This window comes from Danio rerio, chromosome 23 (genome assembly GCF_052040795.2).
Source record: "Danio rerio strain M-AB ecotype USA chromosome 23, GRCz13ab, whole genome shotgun sequence".
NCBI lineage: Eukaryota > Metazoa > Chordata > Actinopteri > Cypriniformes > Danionidae > Danio > Danio rerio.
This window is the reverse complement of record NC_141043.1, coordinates 32,774,112-32,793,158: the sequence shown is the minus strand read 5'-3', so window position 1 is coordinate 32,793,158 and position 19,047 is coordinate 32,774,112. Positions and strand designations below refer to the sequence as shown.

Below are 19,047 nucleotides of genomic sequence, written 5' to 3'. Positions count from 1 at the left end.
AGTAAATTTAGGAATATTAGGATTTTTTTTATTATTTTGCTACTTTATTAAAATTTACCAACATTACTAAGGCAACTAGTTTTAATAGTAAAAAGCAAAAATATTAAAACAAAATATCTGATCTCTTCATAATAAAATAAACACAATTGTTAAAAAGACTCTTAAACTTGATTAATAAAATGTTGCAAAGTGTGCGCAATGGTAAAGTGTAAATACTGAACAATCAAAATAAACTTTAATGTGTGAATAATAATGAAACCGTAAACCTCAAACTGTCAACAAAACAAATGATGCTAATCAAATCTGAGGTTTGAAGTAAAGGAACTAACCAACATTATTCAAATACATACTGCAACAATACAGATTGTGAAGTTGAATGACTACATTACCTCCTATGCTAAAACTCTATCAGATGGGGCACTAGCAGCTGGGATGCACAAGAAAATAAGCCAAAAAGTCACTTTGGTTACATCCTTACATCCTTTTTTATTTACAATCACCTCACTGCTGCTATACGGCACTTGTTTTCACATGTGTTGTTATTCTGACCTGAGTGACAAGCGTGTGCTCGTGGAAAGTAAAAAGCACCGCAATGTCTGGATGCGCAGTGTTTGTCTGAGGTAATTAGTCTGCTGTTATTACTGAAATGTATATATTCCATTCAAAGTGTGAAGCAGATTGGTTAGTTCTACTTACATGAATCACTGTACGCTTGCATTTTCAACTAGGTGCGCCTGGAAAATTAGCGCAGTATACGTGTGTGCCACTTGCAAAACATGAGCACATCGGTCACATACACGCGTCGTGCAAGTCAGCACGCTCAGCAGCCACATTTTAATAAAACTATATCGCTTCATACCAAAAATTCACACCGAATCTTTATTTTATCGATATTGACAATAGTGTTCGGTTAATAAATATCTATAGGGATTTTACCGCCCAGCCCTACTAGCGGGCATATGATTAAAAAAGATGGTATCAGATTGGTTTATGGTTTAAAATACTTACTGATACTGATGCCAGAATTTTTGCAGTATCTGCAAGTATTTTCGATACTACAGTAGTATCAGTACTGGAACAACCCTAGTGACATGCATTAAAAACACAGCGCTACAGTAAATGTGTACCCTATACTGACACAGAGGAGAAAAAAACAGTTTGATAAAGTCATTATTTCAGTTTTTTTATGCACACAAACATTTTCTCGTAGCTTGATAACATATTGAATGAACCATTAAAGACATGCTTTTTGTTATTTTTCTGGACTTTGCACAAGCCAGGAACCTTGTTTTCTATGGAGGATAGGAGAGCTCTCAGATTTAATCAAAAATATCTTCATTTGTGTTTTAAAGATGAAAAAAGGTATCAGGGGTTTGAAATGACATGAGTATTTTTGGGTGAACTTTAATGACTTGAGGTTGTAATATCTTGACGTTGTTTTATTCTCTAATTTATTTTTTCCCGGGCAGTACATTTTCACATGTTTGCACGGAGGTCTTACCCCACATCTGACGATGGTGCATTATTCATCCATCGTCAAGTACCAGGAGGAGCAGAGTGGCCTCAGTAGCCAGGTGTCCAGAAGCCGTGCTCAGTCCAAACCACCACCGCTGCCTCTGAAAAGGGTGAGAAGGCACTTTTACACCATAACACTGCGCATTATTAAGGGGAACTTCTTTTTATGTTTTTCTGGTAGTTTGTGCTGTAGAGTTCAACCTTTGTGAACTCTGTTTGCAATGCGTTGTATTCGCAATTATTTATCTACGGTAACTGTTGGCCTTGTGTGACCCCTTCATGCAAGTGCTTTGAATGAATTAGATGAAGTTGTTGTTGTTGTTTTGTAATTTTAGGCTTGTTGAATTGTACATGACTGCAGCTCAGCTGTTTTTGAAACAAGCCAAGCTACATTTTCCACATTCTCTTGGCAGTTCATAAGCATTTGGTGGCACATTTGTGTGAATTCGTGCAGTGTGATTTTTGTATGTTTTTATATGATCTGCTTATGCCACACTGACAGACTTCTTTCATTCTGAGCTTTTTCCTTCTTTTAAAAGTTGTGTTTCTGCATGAATCACATTTTATCAATTTGTACACTGTAAAAAATGCTGGGTTCCACACAATCCCTTCATGTTGTCACGACACAAATCGATTAAGTAAACTTAATCGTTTTTACAAATTTAAGTGGATTGAACATAAAGCAATTAAGTTGTCCCCCAAAAAAGTTAAGACTAATTTAAACTGTTTTAACTCATTTAAAATAAGTTCTGTGCACAAACAGCAATAGTAAATATTTTTTTTACTTTACAGAATATTACAAATGTTTAGAGATTCAAATTTAGGGAAACAGACTTTTATTTCTAGTGTTTGTTGTTTTTTGGAAGAATTAATTTCTTTGTTCATTTAATGAACCATTTAATTGGTTCATTTAAATGTTCACTATTTAATTTAAAGGTAGTTCTCTCAAAATGGAAATTTAATATTGAATAATGTTATGTTGAAAACCAGTAGCCATTGACTTTTTAATAAACAAAAACTATGGAAAGCAGTGTTAACTATTTCTAATATTATTAAAAATGTCTTTTTGGTTAATTTTTTTAACACATTTAAAATGAAAACATTTTCATCTGTTTTTATCAGTTTTTTAATCTTTTTTTATTGTTTGTTTTTATTTTTCTTATCATGTACTTGTCTCTTATTCATGTTTAAGCACTTTGAATTTCCCCTGTGTATGGAATGTGCTATATAAATACACTTGCTTTGCCTTGCCTAAATAAGCACACAATAGTTGCATTTAAATGTAGCTGTTTTACAGCACAATAATTTAATTGAGGGTGTCTTTTAGTATTTAGTGTAAGTGTATAAAAGTAAATGTTAAAAGCTCCGAATCGAGAACTGTTTTATCACAGTTATCAGTCCTGTTTTCTTTCTGATTGTTTCAGGTTTTAGGGAAGCATTGATGCAATATATTTGCATAAAAGAGATTTCTAATATACTCAACAAAATATTTTTGCTGCTTCTTCAAACTACTTATTTAAACTGAGCTAAATCAACACAACTCTTGAGTTTTTCTGGGGGGACAACTTAACTGTTTTATGTTCAATCGACTTAAATAATTAAGTTGAATTAATCAACTTCTGTTATCACAACATGAAGGGATTGTGTGGAACCCAGCATTTTTTGCAGTGTAGGGCCGCACAATGTATCATTTTAGGATAAGTATTACAATGTGATCATTTGCAATAGGATATGCATTGTTGAGTCTGGATTTTGTGTTTTTGAGTCCTGTGGCAGTAGAAGGGTTTTCAAAGCATGCAGACATGAGAAATTTTACTGTTTGTAACTTTATGTTATGAATAACTTGTACAATATATGGTGATTAATTATATTGAATTACTTTACATTTGATTATTCAATTGCTGTATACCCAAATACCGATAGACTTCTCAGAAAACAATACATTAATATACATTAATTCGTTTGTATGCTTTTCTTCATATTATTTATATATGCTTTTAGATTGTTTATTATATTTAATGCAGATACACTCCCCTACAGAGTCATCCCAATCGAACTAAAATTATAAATTCTCCAAAATTGTATTCATATTGCAATGTCTATCGAAGAAAATATTGTAATGTTGGATTTTTACAATTTTTTGCAGCCCTAATATATATATAGTTGATTCAAACACTTTTATGTCTGAGAATAAATTGTAATTATAATTTTTTAAGACATTGTATTTTGGTTTTTAAAATTCATGCAATATACAGTCAGAATTAATGGCCCCCTTGGAATTTTTCCTTTTTTGAATATTTCTCAAATGATGTTTAACAGAGCAAGGAAATTTTTACAGCATGTCTGATAATTTTTTTTTTCTGTAGAAAGTCTGATTTGTTTTGTTTTGGCTAGAATAAAAGCAGTTTTACATTTTTAAAAGCCATTTTAAGGTCAAAATTATTATTATATATGTTTCAGCAGGGTGTTTTCACACCTCTAGTTTGGAAAAAGTCAGGAAAATGGGTGTGTCTAGCTCTGTTCAGGTGGGAGTGTCAGGGGAGGGAAAGAGGAAAGAATTTGAATAAAAATGGGAGTTTCCATTTGGGCACGTGCTGATTTTCACAGAGGCAAAACAAACACACAGATGCAGGGGAGAAAGACAGTGACTATGTTTAATGACGGTGGAATGTTTGACAGTGCACGTCGTATACGAGAAAAAACCTCTGCATTTCTCTGTAACTCAGATGCACTTGATATTGTCAGAAAGCCGTGTGTGTGTGACTATCCTGTCACAAAATGCTGCGAAAATTCATTGTTTACATATTTACACTCGAAGAGCTGCATTTACAGTAGATTTTTCAGCCCATAATAATGTAGTGATATTTATGTACTGTAAACTTAGTAACTTAGAAATCATTTTGACTAAGGTCGGCCTTTAAACACTGAAAGAATGCTGCTGACGAGACGGACTTTAACTTTGCCATCAGAATGAACAAAGAAAGGGCACTGATCGCACAAGTTTATCAAATCTGTAGAGACAGGACAATCAACACCAACTGGAGCCACACGGCTTTGAGATGAGTAGCAAATCCGGATTTCGACATTTGCAGATGCGAAAAGTTCTTGGGTAAAACATGTTCCGTACAAATGTATTTCTCCTGCATGTCCCGCGCACTGATCCACACGTGAGTCCAACTGCGCTTTCATAGCTGGAAAATAAAAACAAAACCTTCGTTGCAGCACATTATAAAAGCAACACTGACGATCCGTATCTCCAAACAATTCTTTTTCTTTTCCCACTTGCTTTGGCAGCACAACGTGGCGTCTCTCTGCCGTCTGAACACTGTTTCAAGTAAAACAGTCTTCGAAGCTATCATGCATATTAATGAAGTTACACCGCATACACAATAGAGCTTGCTGATTGGTTTGAACCAAGTCTTACTCATGCATTAATGCAACACATTCAGAGACGTCACAAAGTACTCCCAGCTACGGACAGCCAGTCTACACGCTGGATTACACGCTAAGATCTCATGGCTGTGACGCAGCTTCAAAAATTAGTGTCAAACCGGAAGTACGAATTTGCCCGAAATAAGTCAAAAACAACCAATTTTCACTTTTTTGTAAAATATATGTGTCCTAATAGTGTTTTTAGCAGTGTGGCACACATATACGACTGTCAACAGCTCAAAAAATGTGTTTCGTGACCCTTTAAGCTATGTATTTTTTCTATTGTCTCCATAATAAACCAGCGTTATACAATGGCTTGCCTACTTTCCCTACATAATTAACCTAATTTACCCAGTTAAGCCTTTAAATGTCATTTTTAGCTGAATACTAGTATCTTGAAAAATCATCATGGCAAAGATAAAAGAAATGATTTTTAAAAACTATTATGTTTAGAAATGAGTCAAAAATCTCTCTGTTAAACAGAAATTGAGGGAAAAATAAACAAGAGAGCTAATAATTCAGGAGGGCTAGTAATTCTGACTTTAACTGTACATATAAAGCATATTGAAATCAGTATATTTGTAATGGCTTTAAATAATAGCCTGTTTTAAATGAATTCTGCATATATAAAGATGCTGCCTTTCACAATAGATTCGCTGTATTGTTGTTATGTTACCCTTCTTGTAGGCTCGCAAAGTCAATTTTCAATTAGCTAACTATAGTTTTAACTCAACTTCCTTTACGTTTCTCTCAGTGGTTGTCTGATGTAGCCGATACACAGATGGAAGAATGATACTGAACCAGATTCACAGCTTGGTTTACCTTCACAACATTAGATTCACACACATGTCAGTTCCTCCTCCTTTTGTTTGCTGTTTTTTTTCTGTAACTGTCAAGCATGATCAAACGCGTGCACAAACTTACTCCCACACACAGACACACACACACTCACACATGCTTTTTAGCATGAAAAAGATGAACATATGATGTAGATAAAGCAGGTTTATCATGTGCTTTTTTTTTCCTCAACAGCAAAACACATGTTCGCTGTGGTCGATTCAGGAGCCTTTCTATATATACCTTCTACAGGGAAGTCGAGTAAATGCAGACGAAGGCATGAAGGTAAAATTGCATTGTCTGTTTGTTTGTTAGATTTTATGCATTTGTATACTGTTTGTCAGACGCGCTTTCTGTTGTTTAGCGCCTCAACTGTTGCAGGTAGTGATGGGTGAAATCATGAAGCCTGTGGTCATGTGACCCTGACCACATATTTCCCATAATTCATCAGAAGCGGTTGAGTGAAACATCAAAACAGGAAGTAGGAGTGGCTATCTTGGTTTACTGCTCTCTCTTGGGCCTAGATTCTTAGAAAAGGACAGAACTGTTGCTTAGGTTCACCACTTGCATCTATTTTTTTTTATTGTCGGAGATGTCTGCAGTTGTTGGACGCTAGTTTCTATTTTAAACAATTCATGAGAAATGCTTATAGACCTGATAGATTTCTATTTTTTTCTTTTTAGCCTGAGGTTTGCAGTGCTGGGATGATGCTGTGCATGTTTGCATGACATGGCATTTCATGTTTAATTTGCTAAATTTGAGATAATTCAATTTTCTCTTTCATCCAAGAGTATAATGAGAAATTATACTGCAGAAAAGCAATATTGTGTCAAATTCCACATTTATTATACAATAAATTATAGTTTACATGTTTAAAAGCTTTTTGCCAGCAAATATAAGTAAAGCCTGGTGGTTTGTGGAATTATAAAGTATTAGAATGGCAAAACTAAAATGAAAATGAATCAGTATTTTGGGTCTGCATTGTGCATCGTCTTTTAAAGGAACACTCCACTTTAAAAAAATAGTTGCAGTTGAGTTTTCCTATTTTTGTATCAATTCAGCTGACCTCTGAGTCTAGTGGAAGCACTTTTATCTTAGCTTTTTAGCTTATTTAGCACTTTTTAAAGTCTTAGCATAGATCAGTAAGTCGGATTATACCATTAGCATCTTGCTCAAAAATGACCAAATTGTTTTAATAATTTTCCTATTTAAAGGGCACCTATTTTACCCTCATTTCAAGATTTAAGAAAAGTCTTTTGTGTTTCTAAAAAAGGTTCAGCTCAGATTATTTATTATACCTTTCACAAGTTTTTTAAAATTTAATTTAAGAAACTCTGAGCATCTTGTAGCTGTTTTTGTGGCCTTTGCCTTTAATGCTAGTTTTTCACCGTTCCCACATGCCTGACAGAGTGTGCATCAATTTCCGCTTCAGCTGCGTCAGATAAACAGCACAGTGACAGACACGAAGGAAGCAGATCTCACGTAAAGTTTGTGAGAAATACTACAGTAAGAACCTTCCCAATGATTATTTGATGTATTTGTTGTGGAGTTAATTCAAGCCTTTTGATTAGTCACACACAATATTGTTCATGCACACACACACACAGCGGACACACAAGCTGTGTTTTTGCATAGGAAATTTGACACGATACATGTTAATATCCACTGCTGTATGGATATCCATTATATTAATGTACAAAATAAACCTAATTTGACGTCCACAAAATGGGATTGAAGCGTCTTATTTTATAATTGTGCCGACATGCGGCTGTGACGATAAAGACTGCAAAATCACTGTAATTCATTACACACATTCACTATTAAACTCATTCTTGATCACATTTGATGATGATCGATGATCACCACGAGCTCAACAAATCTTTTAATCTCAGTTTCTTTGCGCATGTCCTGTCTTGTTGACATGGTTATATGTGTTACTACGAAGACATGTTAATACGCGGCTGTTAATCGATTCGGTAGGCAAAACTCCTACAGTACGTCACGTTGCGGTCATCCTCAAAATGGGAGGGATTTGGATCCCATTTTAACGTAGGAAATTTTATAAAAGAGACACATTATCTTTTGTATAACTAAACCTGCACACGGTTCTGTTTAAACAGCTTACAAAACATGATTTTCCTCATAGGTGCCCTCTAACTCTTCTGTAGTTTTATTGTGTACTAAAAAAAATAAAGAGATGAAAAATAAAAAGATGCTTTTTTGATGGCCAGTATGGCTAGGAACTAAATTCTCATACCGGTATCATAATAAACAAACTTTGCATGGCTATAGCAGGCGCAGTGATATTACACAGAGCCTAAAAATCTGCTAACTTCCGTCACTAAAACCGATGTGACCACTTGCTTGCACAATGACCATGCCACGTCATTCTTTCAAGTGTTTTAGTCATGTAAACTATTGTCTACCCAAAACATTTTGGTGGGCTTCCACTGTACATTATGATAAATGTATGACAGTCTCATGAAAAAAAAAACATTGAACAAAATAAGAATCGTCTAATGCTCAGAAAAAAAACAACACAAGTTAAAGCTGTAATAGTTTTATTGATGCTTTATTTTTATCTGTCTATCTATGCATCTATCCATCTGTCTGACTATCATTCTATCATTTTTTCTATCTATCTATCTATCTATCTATCTATCTATCTATCTATCTATCTATCTATCTATCTATCTATCTATCTATCTATCTATCTATCTATCTATCTGTCTGTCTGTCTGTCTGTCTGTCTGTCTGTCTGTCTGTCTGTCTGTCTGTCTGTCTGTCTGTCTGTCTGTCTGTCTGTCTGTCTGTCTGTCTGTCTGTCTGTCTGTCTGTCTGTCTGGGTCTGTCTGTCTATCTATGTCTATCTGTGTGTCTGTCTATCTATTGTTCTATCGTTCTATCGTTCTTATGTTCTATGTATCGTTCCATTCATCCATCCATTCATCCGTCTATTGAAAAAAGTGCTACTCCACATTTGATCATTACATTTTTGCCTGAATGCTGCCAGACTTCCAGAAAACGGAGATGCACTCGCCTGCAAAAGCATACCAATAAATCTAAAATTATGACTTCATTCCAAATAGAGTCATTCATTTCATTTGATGAAATTATACTCAATATCGCAATATGCATTGCAGAAAAATAAAATATTCCATTGTTTTTTCCAAAATCCTGCAGCCCTATTTTTAACTTGTTTTGATTCAAACAAATGAAACCGCTGCTAGAAACACTGAGAGCCGCTTCTGTGTAACGAGTTTTTACTTCCTCATAACTCGCTGTATTCATTCATACCTTCTTTTATTTCCAGAAAACTGAAAGTAAGTTCCCTCTTCTTCAAACTGCGCTCTTTATAGCAGATTTGTAATTCATTTGGTTTATGTTCCTCTCAGCTGGTGGTCCAGGCGGGCCTCTTTCACGGCAGTGAACTCCTGTGTAAAGTGGTGACCAGCAATGAAGTCAGTGTTTGCTTTGACCCCGTATGGGACCAGAAGCTAGTGTTCGACATCAGTGTGAGCGACCTGCCCCGTATGAGCCGCCTCTGCTTCGCCCTCTACGGCGTCATTGAGAAGACCAAGAAGCGACCAACCAAAAAGAAAAACAAAAGAGCGGTATGTTTATGTGCATTAATAGTAACAGAAAGCAACCAACACACTGACTGATGAGTGAAGAGACGCATATCTGATGCTGCACGTCAAGTATTTGATATGCCTGAATGCCAAACAATTATGCATTCAATGATGTTTTTAAGCCAAACAAGCATGCAAATCATCAGCTATGTTTCCTTCAACTGCTTTATGCACATGTTATGGTATCATATTTAAAAAATAAATTTCTTAATAACGGTATGTGCTCAGTTGAGTCAGATAAAATTTGAACCTGCTAAAATAAATGCACATTTTAACTTTTTACTTTCTTCATTGTTTTTTAGACATTCAGACACAACGGCTTACAAATTTGGTCCAAGAAACATTCACACAACAATTGATAATAAAACATGCAGAGTAAAAACAATTAATTCAGAAGTATAGAGATAGTAGATTCATGCAATAAAAACAATTACAAAAAGGAAACAAATAATAATAAAATAAATAAATAAATAAAAATTAATAAATAAAAACAAAACCCTTCTGTTTTAATCTAATTAGTCTAATCTTCTTCAATTTAACTATTTCTTGCAGAATTTATATTTTTAAAATAATCTATGAAAGGTTGCCAGATTTGATAGGATTTGTCTTTTTTTAAGAGAGAATGTGATTTTCTCCAAATGTTTCATCACATCCCTCATTAGCTGTATACATGTAGGAGCAGCTTTCTGTTTCCAGTGTAATAATATTAACCTTCATGCTAGTAGACAGACAAATGGAACTATGTTTTGTTCTGTATTGTTTTTCATTTATTCATTTTCTTTTCGGCTGAGTCTCTTTATTAATCTGGGGTCGCCACAGCAGAATGAACCACCTGTATTGTTTTTAGCTATGTCAAAATCAGTAATGCTTATAACTGCTATACACTGAACATTTTTTAGCAAACTTTTTGCAAGCAATTTATACATGTTGAATTTAAACAAATTAAATTTAGTAATATTCAACTTGATTTGTTTGTTTAAATTCAGTTCTAATAAATTTTTTTACAAAGACTTAATTTTTTTTTTTTGTAAATCCAAAGAATCATCTTTGAATATTTTTTTGCAGTGTACAGGGATCTGGATCTATCAGCTTTTGACCTATTTTTGAAAATGTTAGAAAAATTTCCCAGTAAGATAATAATTTTGGGCAGCTCCAAAACATATCTATGCCAGTGATGCCAGTTCTAGCCCACAATGATTACATGCAGGGTCTACTTCTGGAAATATCTTATATGTTTTTATTTGGACCAATGTAAACAATATATTACTTTAATATTTTATTGTATGAGGCCATGCCTTGCACATACAGATGATCTGTGAGGTATGATCTTTTGGGGAGTATCTCCCTTTGCTCATCCGTAATTTCAACACCTAAATCTTCCTCCCAGGAGCATTTTAGGTATTCTAAAGTTGCTGTGTTAGTTAACTGGAAGAACATTCCATATATAGTTGAAATCAGAATTATTAACCCCTTTGTTTATTTTCGCCCCCAAATTTCTGTTTACGGAGAGTTTTTATTTTCAACACATTTCTAAACATAATACTTTTAATAACTCATTTCTAATAACTGATTTCTTTGCCATGAAGACGGTACATTATATTTTACTAGATATTTTTCAAGACACTTCTATACTTTTAAAGTCATATTTAAAGGCTTAAGTAGGGTAATTAGGTTAACTAGACAGTACAGGGTAAATGGGCAAGTCATTGTATAACGATTTGTTCTGTAGATTATCGAAAATAAATAGCTTAAGGGGCTAATAATTTGGACCTTAAAATGGCTTTTAAAGAATTAAAAACTGCTTTTATTGTAGTCGAAATAAAACAAATCAGACTTTCTCTAGAAGAAAAAATATTATCAGACACACTGTGAAAATTTCCTTGCTCTGTTAAACATAATTTGGGAAATATTTAAAGAAATTTTTTTTTTAAATGGGAACTAGTAATTTTGACTTCAACTGCATATGTGAAATACCTCTCTTTTTATTAGGAGATGGAAACTCTTTTACCGAATAAAGTCCATGATTCTCATCAAAACAGCTTTCGCCTCAGCTGAAAGTTTTGAATAGATAACTACTAGGCTAACTAGTGAACCGATCTCATCACACACACCATCTGAATCTTGATTTATTACTTCTGCAAACATCTGAGCGTAAGTCTATCCTCAAACAAATTTTGTATAGCTACTTCCTAGATGTTACACAATCATTTTCAGAAATATCAGTGGAAACCACATTTACACACTGCCTCTGAAACTTTGATAAAAAAAGTTTTATAAACATTTACAATATTATTAATATTTAGTATTTAATCTTAATATTTATGAATATTTATAATATTTAAAATATTTGCATTGGTAGCAAGTGTTTGAGAGATGTTTTAACAATTTATGGCCACCGTACAGCCTGTTTGTTGTGTGTCCATACTTTTGACATGCTCCCAGTCTCTGTTTATTAGGATTAAAGGTGCAGTAGGTGGTCTGCCAAAATGCTAACCAGTTAGCTTATTTGTTTGGAACACAGTCCTTCCCCTGTCATCCAAAGCCACCCCTTCTGAAATCACGAACGCGCACACCGTGACATGACAGCAGACAACTCACTAGATCATGTCATTTGCCAGTTAGAAATGTAGTTAGTGATTGGCCGGCGGCGTGCAGGAATTACACTTATTACTAAGCCATACTTGCATGCTATTTTAGAGCGAATATTCAAAGTAGCATGATAAACAACATAGGAACCATGCTACTTTGAATATTCGCTCTAAAATAGCATGCAAGTATGGCTTAGTAATAATAAGTGTAATTCCTGCACGCCGCCGATGACAGGTTGTCATTGTTCAGAAATGACCCACTGTGAATATTAAACCAACTTTAGCTCAGTACGGCAGGCTAGGCGGAATATCGCTGTTAACTTGTGCTTTGTTGTTAAACTAAATAAAAATCTACATTATTAGTGCTGTAAAGGTCCCTTATAAAATTAAAAAGTCACATCCAACTTTCGTCGGAGGATTTCAGTGGCTGAACAACACTTCTCTGCTTATAAACCATTTGTAACAACACAATCTACATCAGCTTTTTAAAAAGAGTTTTAGAACGTAACATTACCTGTATAAACTTCTTCCATGGTGTCGTCCTTCCTCCAGCGTGCAAACGTAATTCCAATATTGATTTAGGATTTGATTTTACTCTGACTGTGATTGTCTCATGTGCATGTGAATGGACGGTTCTCATGCAGGCGTGCACACACTAATGGCAGATCTGAACAGAGATACGTCGTTGTACAAATCTACATTTGTTAACAGACAGTTTGAGCTACTTATCAAAATTATGAGAGATGTCAGCCTGACAGTATTTAATTGGATGAAAATTTTTTAGTTTTATGCCTTACCCAGAATATAAAAATATATATGAATACATTTCGATCATTTACTTTAGTCACCATTGCAATATTAAGAGACTTTTAACCAGCACAACAAAAAATGTTTCTGAAGACAATTACCTACTGCACCTTTAAGTTAAATTGACCCTTCGCTAAGCCCCGCCCTACTTAGTGTTATTACGCCTGTCAAGCTTTCTTGCCAGGCACGTCTATTATAATATGCATGCGCTGGTGTCAGACATTCCCAAGGGAGATTATTAGTCAGTTTTGTCGAACAGGTGAGATTTCTAAACAAGCCAGACAAAAAAGGACTGCAGAATGCATTACAGGGGTATATTCATGACAAAGTACGCAACCGATTAGCAAGAAGCTGTCGCTTCTGTCACAGGTTCGCACCCCGGCTGGGTCAGTTTGGAATTTCTGTGTGGAGTTTGCATGTGTTTGTGTGGGTTTCTTCCGGGTGCTCATTTTTCCCCCACAGCAAAAGATGTGCTATAGGTGAATTGAAAAAGCTAAATTGGCTGTAGTGTATGTGTGTGAATGCAAAAGTGTATAGGTGTTTCCCAGTGTTGGGTTGCAACTGTAAGGGCATCCGGTTCATTCCGCTGTGGCGACCCCTGATTAATAAAGGGACTAAGTCAAAAAGAAAATAAATAAATGAATTATTATTATTATCATTATTAATAATAAAAATAATAATAAAAGAGATAAAGTTGTTTCTTAGCTTGCAGAAACAATGATTTTCATTATTTATAAGCATACATGCTGGCTTTCCAGGACATATTGATTTTTATTTTCTTGAACACACAGGATGGACGCTTTTATTTTTTAAATTCACAACTTTGTATGGAAAGAGCTATTGTTTGTATAGGTAATATGATGCAATAATCTTTTGACCCTCTAAACAGGATGTTGTGGCCCATTGTCTGCTTAATACGAGTGAAACGTTAGGACAGAGCTGTCAAATTGTGTGTGTGTGTGCGCGCTCTTGTGTGAGTGTACAGGTTTAGCTATATATGTGAGCGATCAAATGTCCTTTATTTGTAATGGTAAATCAAAATAACCCACTAATTGATGACGTCTTACTAGTCCACACTAATTAAATAGTCTTAGAAATTGGGCAGGGCATGTTTTATTACTGTGAGAGTAATATTTAAGGGTAGGGTTTTGGGCTGTAAGATATAATTAACCTGATACAAGAAGAATGGAAGTCTATGCAATCTCCTCAGTAAGATAGGACAAACAAACATGTGTTTGTGTGTGTGTGTGTGTGTGTGTGTGTGTGTGTGTTTGTTTGTGTTTGTGTTTGTGTGTGTTTGTGTTTTTATGTGTGTGTGTTTGTGTGTGTGTGTGTGTATGTGTGTGTGTGTGTGTGTGTGTGTGTGTGTGTGTGTGTGTGTGTGTGTGTGTGTTTGTGTGTGTGTGTGTTTGTGTGTGTGTGTATATGTGTGGCTGTGTGTGTGAGAGAAAAAGAGTGTGAGTATGGTGGGCTGCTGTGGCTCAACGTTAACGCGTCCAGTTCTGCTTTCAGTGTTACTTCACTTTCAGAGAACTAGAGAAGAAGTCCATGTGTGTGAGACTTGAAGAGGAATAAAATGACTCGTCCTGTTATTCTCACACCACATTAGTTCTGGCGGAAGTCTATATTTGACTAGTTTACCAGTAAATTGTTAGCATTTATTACATTTTTTAAAGTTATGTGATAATTATATTTCATTTATGTATTGCTTGCTATTATTTAGTAAAAATAATTAGTTAGAATCATGCTTCAGATAGTATGTTTACGTATATTGTTGTTTTGGGACATTATATTTGTTTTCAATTTTATTGCTTTAAATTTGGTAAAACTTAAAGAATTCAACAATTTTGTAATCTAGATATCTATCATGCCGTCATATACCGTAAATACAGTATATTTACTTTGCAATTGTGTCAGTGAGGAGTAATATTTATTAAAAAATAAAGTAATGATAATAATAATATAATATAATACTTTTCATGAATTATAAAATGTTTTAAACAAAAAAAAAATGTTTTTAAATTAAAAAAAAAAGTTTTTCTAAAATGTTTTGAAGGCATTTATCATTATTTACTTTTATATTTATAATAATTGCTTCCTTAATGCACCACGATGCAGACTTGGACAATTCGGTTATTATGTACTGACGCACAGTTTGTAAAGTAATATTTTCTGTCATTTAGTGGAAATATTGTAGATATATTATATGAGAGATTACTTTGTTTACCAAATAAATGGATGTAAAAGTATTTGGATGGTAATCATTAAATAAAAGTAAAAAATGTATTATTTTTTATTTAATATATTAAGTCAAAATATACAGTTTTTAGTTACGACACACTCAAAATCATTCCCCTTAAATACACAGATTTTTCACAATATTCTGCGCAGAAATAGCAAAAAATATCCATGATGAAATATCTTGATGACCAATCATAGAGATGTAAGAACAAGGTCGACAGCGTTTAAAAAGCAAACGGAATAATATTTCCATTTATTTATTTGCTATAAATGCTGCATGTTGTCTTCTGTGCATGTGTTTAAAATGCATGTATTTTTTTTGAAAGATGTAAAAAGGGTGTTTTCTTTGAGCAGGTGAAATTAAAGGTACTGTTATCTGACTGCTTTTGTTGTGAAGAAAAACATTTTATTGTGTATGGAAAGCATTGTCAGTGCACCGTGATATCGAAATTGAACTGAACCGTAACCGAATTGAAACGTGAGACCAGTGTAGATTAACACCCCTAACTGTTAACTTGTATTTTTAAGCAGCAATGAATTGATATACAGGGGAATTAAAGCATTTTAGTTAAGTCTTCTTAAAGTGGGCAGATATTTGCAGAAAGTTATTTATTTATTAGATTTTTAAATACATTAACCGTTTAAGTTCAATTGAATATTTTTTCCAAATTATTTGTAAACTATACTGGAATAAAATCGTATGGCTTATTTCACAAACATCTCTTCTAAAAATCCCTCCGTGATTGCAGAAATGTTTGTCTCTCAGCATAAAAGGAGCCCCTTAACCTGATAACTCAAATCAAATCACTCAAATCACTTTTATTGTCACATCATCAGTAGCATGTGTGCTATGATGAGTGAAAAGCTTAGGTGCTGGCTCCAGAGCGTGCAGAGCAAATACAACGACAGTGCAAAATACAGACAGTGCAAAATACTACAACATACAACAACATACTCCCAAAAGAACAGGACAATGTAAAATTGGCAATGATGTGTACAACGATATGTACAATGAATAGGTGTTAGCATAGTTGCAGGCAGTATTGTTTTAAGCACGAATTGGTTAAAAAACTGTTTAAAAAAACTGGACTGCATTTAATGTCGTACACAGGAAACGTTAGATTGGTTTTATGAGTGTATTGGAAATCACTGCTGCGGTGCGTGATCATTTGGTTAGACAGTTAAATTATCACCTCCTACACCTGAAGCACTGGCGCAGGGTGCTGTTTTTATATGGCAGTGTCACCTCTCCCACATGAGATGACGATTGTGTGAAGTGAGTGTCGTGTCAGCAAGGTTAATAAACCTTAAATGATCCCTCTTTCCACAGGACTGTCCTTTGGCCTGGGTGAACACGATGGTGTTTGACTACAAAGATCAGCTGAAGACAGGAGAATTCTCCCTGTCCACGTGGCCATCGGTCCCAGGTGATTCACAAGAAACTCCTGCTATTCACAGCTGCTTCTTTTGGCTTGACCTTTGCTGATATTTGCTGATATTTAGGGATTCTGCAATATATAGATGTAGGAGTGTAGTTCCCTTATATTGAATGGTTATATTTAGTTATTTCTTAAGAAAATAAGGGAACTAAAATGAGCTTTTAACAGGCCTGTTGTTTTATTTTCAGACGATAAAGGCGATTTGTTGAATCCTATGGGCACTGTGGAGAAAAATCCAAACATCGACAGCACGGCTGGCCTCCTAATTCGCTTTCCCAACATCAGGCCACACCCCTTGTACTATCCACCAATCGAAAAGGTGCATTTCTGTTGTTGTCTTCAGTAGTCTTACGAGCACAATTATTAGCCCTTCTGTGATATTTTAAAACATTTTTTGTATTTCCCAAATGATGTTTAATGGAGAGAATATTTTTAACGCTTTTTTTAAAAACATATACAGTTTTAATAATGTAATAATCTGTAATATCTAATTTATTTTGTCTTTACCATGATCAAAAAAAAAAATGATAAAGGAGCTAAAAATACTGACCTTAGAAAAAGAACTTTTATTTCAGCCAAACAAAAAATAAATGAGGAAAACAATTTTTTATGAATGACTGTGAACATTTCTGTGCTCTGATAAACCACTTAAAATTCACAAGCAGTTACATTTTTTTTGCTTTCAACTGTGTTTTGCCTTCTACTGTATTTACTGGTTTTAACTGTATATATTAATGCCCAGTTATTGTCATCTTATTATTTTCAGCTAAATGAACTGGGTCCCAATGGTGAAAAGGTCATTGCTACAAAAGAAGAGGTGAGAAATAACATGCATTCAGAATAGGGATTTCAAGGAAATATGAATAGTCATTTAATAATAGACAATCCTTTAAATTGGTATACCATATTAATATAGATTAGGCATGGATGTCATTAACATAACACATGCAGCTTAATTGCATAAAACAGATAGAGCAGATGGGATGAAAAAATGAAGTGCATGTTTGCATGTGTTTATTAAAAACTCTTAGCTATATGTTTGGAGAAACAGAATGATTACAGTCTGGGGCTATTGTGTTGCATTGTGCCATGTCCATTATTCATTTAAAATAAATGGTTAAAATGAATTAATTCAATTTAAATGGTAAATTACCTTTAAAGTCTTTTAAATCCCATCTGAGTTCAAGTCAAATGTGCTGTTTGAGTCCAAGATAAATTTCCTGAAAAGGTATAACTCAACTGAATATTAAGTAGGGGACGGAGGTTTCTTTTTGCACATCATTCCCTCATAGCAAACCAACTGTGTGTTTTAAGAATACTGTGGCTCATCAGAGAAGGTCCACCCCTTCAAATGGTCAGACTTTGAAGATTACCAAAACCATTTTTTTCAGTGGATTAACTTGTACAGATTAATTGTTAACCTGAAGAATAGCAATGTGTGCTAGCAAAATAAATGTTAATTTCACACAGACTTTAACTTAAAAGCATGCAGATATATTAAGGTCTTTGCTTCTAAAATAATGGTTTGTTGATGGATTGAATTGTTGTAGCACCAGAAGCTGAAAGAGATTGTGGACAATAAAAACTCCACCGAGTTCTTTGAGGATGAGAAGGAGCTGTTGTGGAAGCTGCGAGAGGAGCTGAGACTGAAGTACCCAGAGAGCCTCCCCAAACTCCTGCTCATCACAAAGTGGAACAAACATGAGGATGTGGCTCAGGTGAGATGAAACATTTCAGCCATCCAAAAGTATAAATTCATGCAAGGTGTATTGTATAAACAGTACAATTTAAAAGATACAACTATTTGATGTAGCACTTCTTTGACAATTTTAATAAAAAATAGTTTGTGTTTTCTTCTTTAAAGAACTAATGCAATAATCATGATAAATACAACAATTAATAATGCATTAATGTGTTCAGCTTAATAATGCATTACTAATTAAATATATTAATATAAATTATATAATATACATAATAATATAAATATAATTAATTATATTATTATAACATAACAATTAATAATGCATTATTATTTGTGCTGTTTACTCTTTGTGCAGTACATTGGTTTTAATTGAAAATTAAAAGCAGCAAGAAAATTTTAAATCAAGTTAAAACACTGACAACAATTTAATGCATTGATTCAGTCATGATCATCAGCAATCTAACAACCAGAGATCTCTGGTAAACATTCACATGAACTACAAATCTGCCGGTTTATGGACTACAGATCCAATCATGCAACACACTCACACACACACACACACACACACACACACACACACACATGCAACACACACACACACACACACACACACACACACCTGCTCCTAGTCACCATAAATTAGACACTCACAGCTGAAGCTGCTTTTGGACTGATTACTGCACTATATATACAGCACACGAACTTACAGTTGTTGCTGAGTCTTGTTATCTGTTCTAGTGACATTACAATGTGTTTTCCTTGCCTTGCCTTGCCTTCTGTGTTTTGAACCTTTGCTTTTTGATTATTCCTGTATGCTGCCTGCCTTCTGACCATTTGCCTGCTATTTTGACTTT

The 19,047-nt window shown here is 34.3% G+C and overlaps 1 protein-coding gene across 2 annotated transcripts in view; it reads left to right on the top strand.

The window, feature by feature from the left end:
• Positions 1-19,047, top strand: part of pik3cd (phosphatidylinositol-4,5-bisphosphate 3-kinase, catalytic subunit delta) — a 56,437-nt gene that overhangs the window by 14,853 nt on the left and 22,537 nt on the right. The window contains exons 6-12 of one of the 2 annotated variants that reach the window (XM_087305412.2): positions 1,470-1,656; positions 5,702-6,069; positions 9,180-9,398; positions 16,383-16,479; positions 16,680-16,810; positions 17,258-17,308; positions 18,042-18,209. In XM_087305412.2, coding sequence (XP_087161538.1) covers positions 5,956-6,069; positions 9,180-9,398; positions 16,383-16,479; positions 16,680-16,810; positions 17,258-17,308; positions 18,042-18,209 — 780 coding nt within the window. In that variant the 5' untranslated portion in view covers positions 1,470-1,656; positions 5,702-5,955. 2 annotated transcript variants of the gene reach the window in all.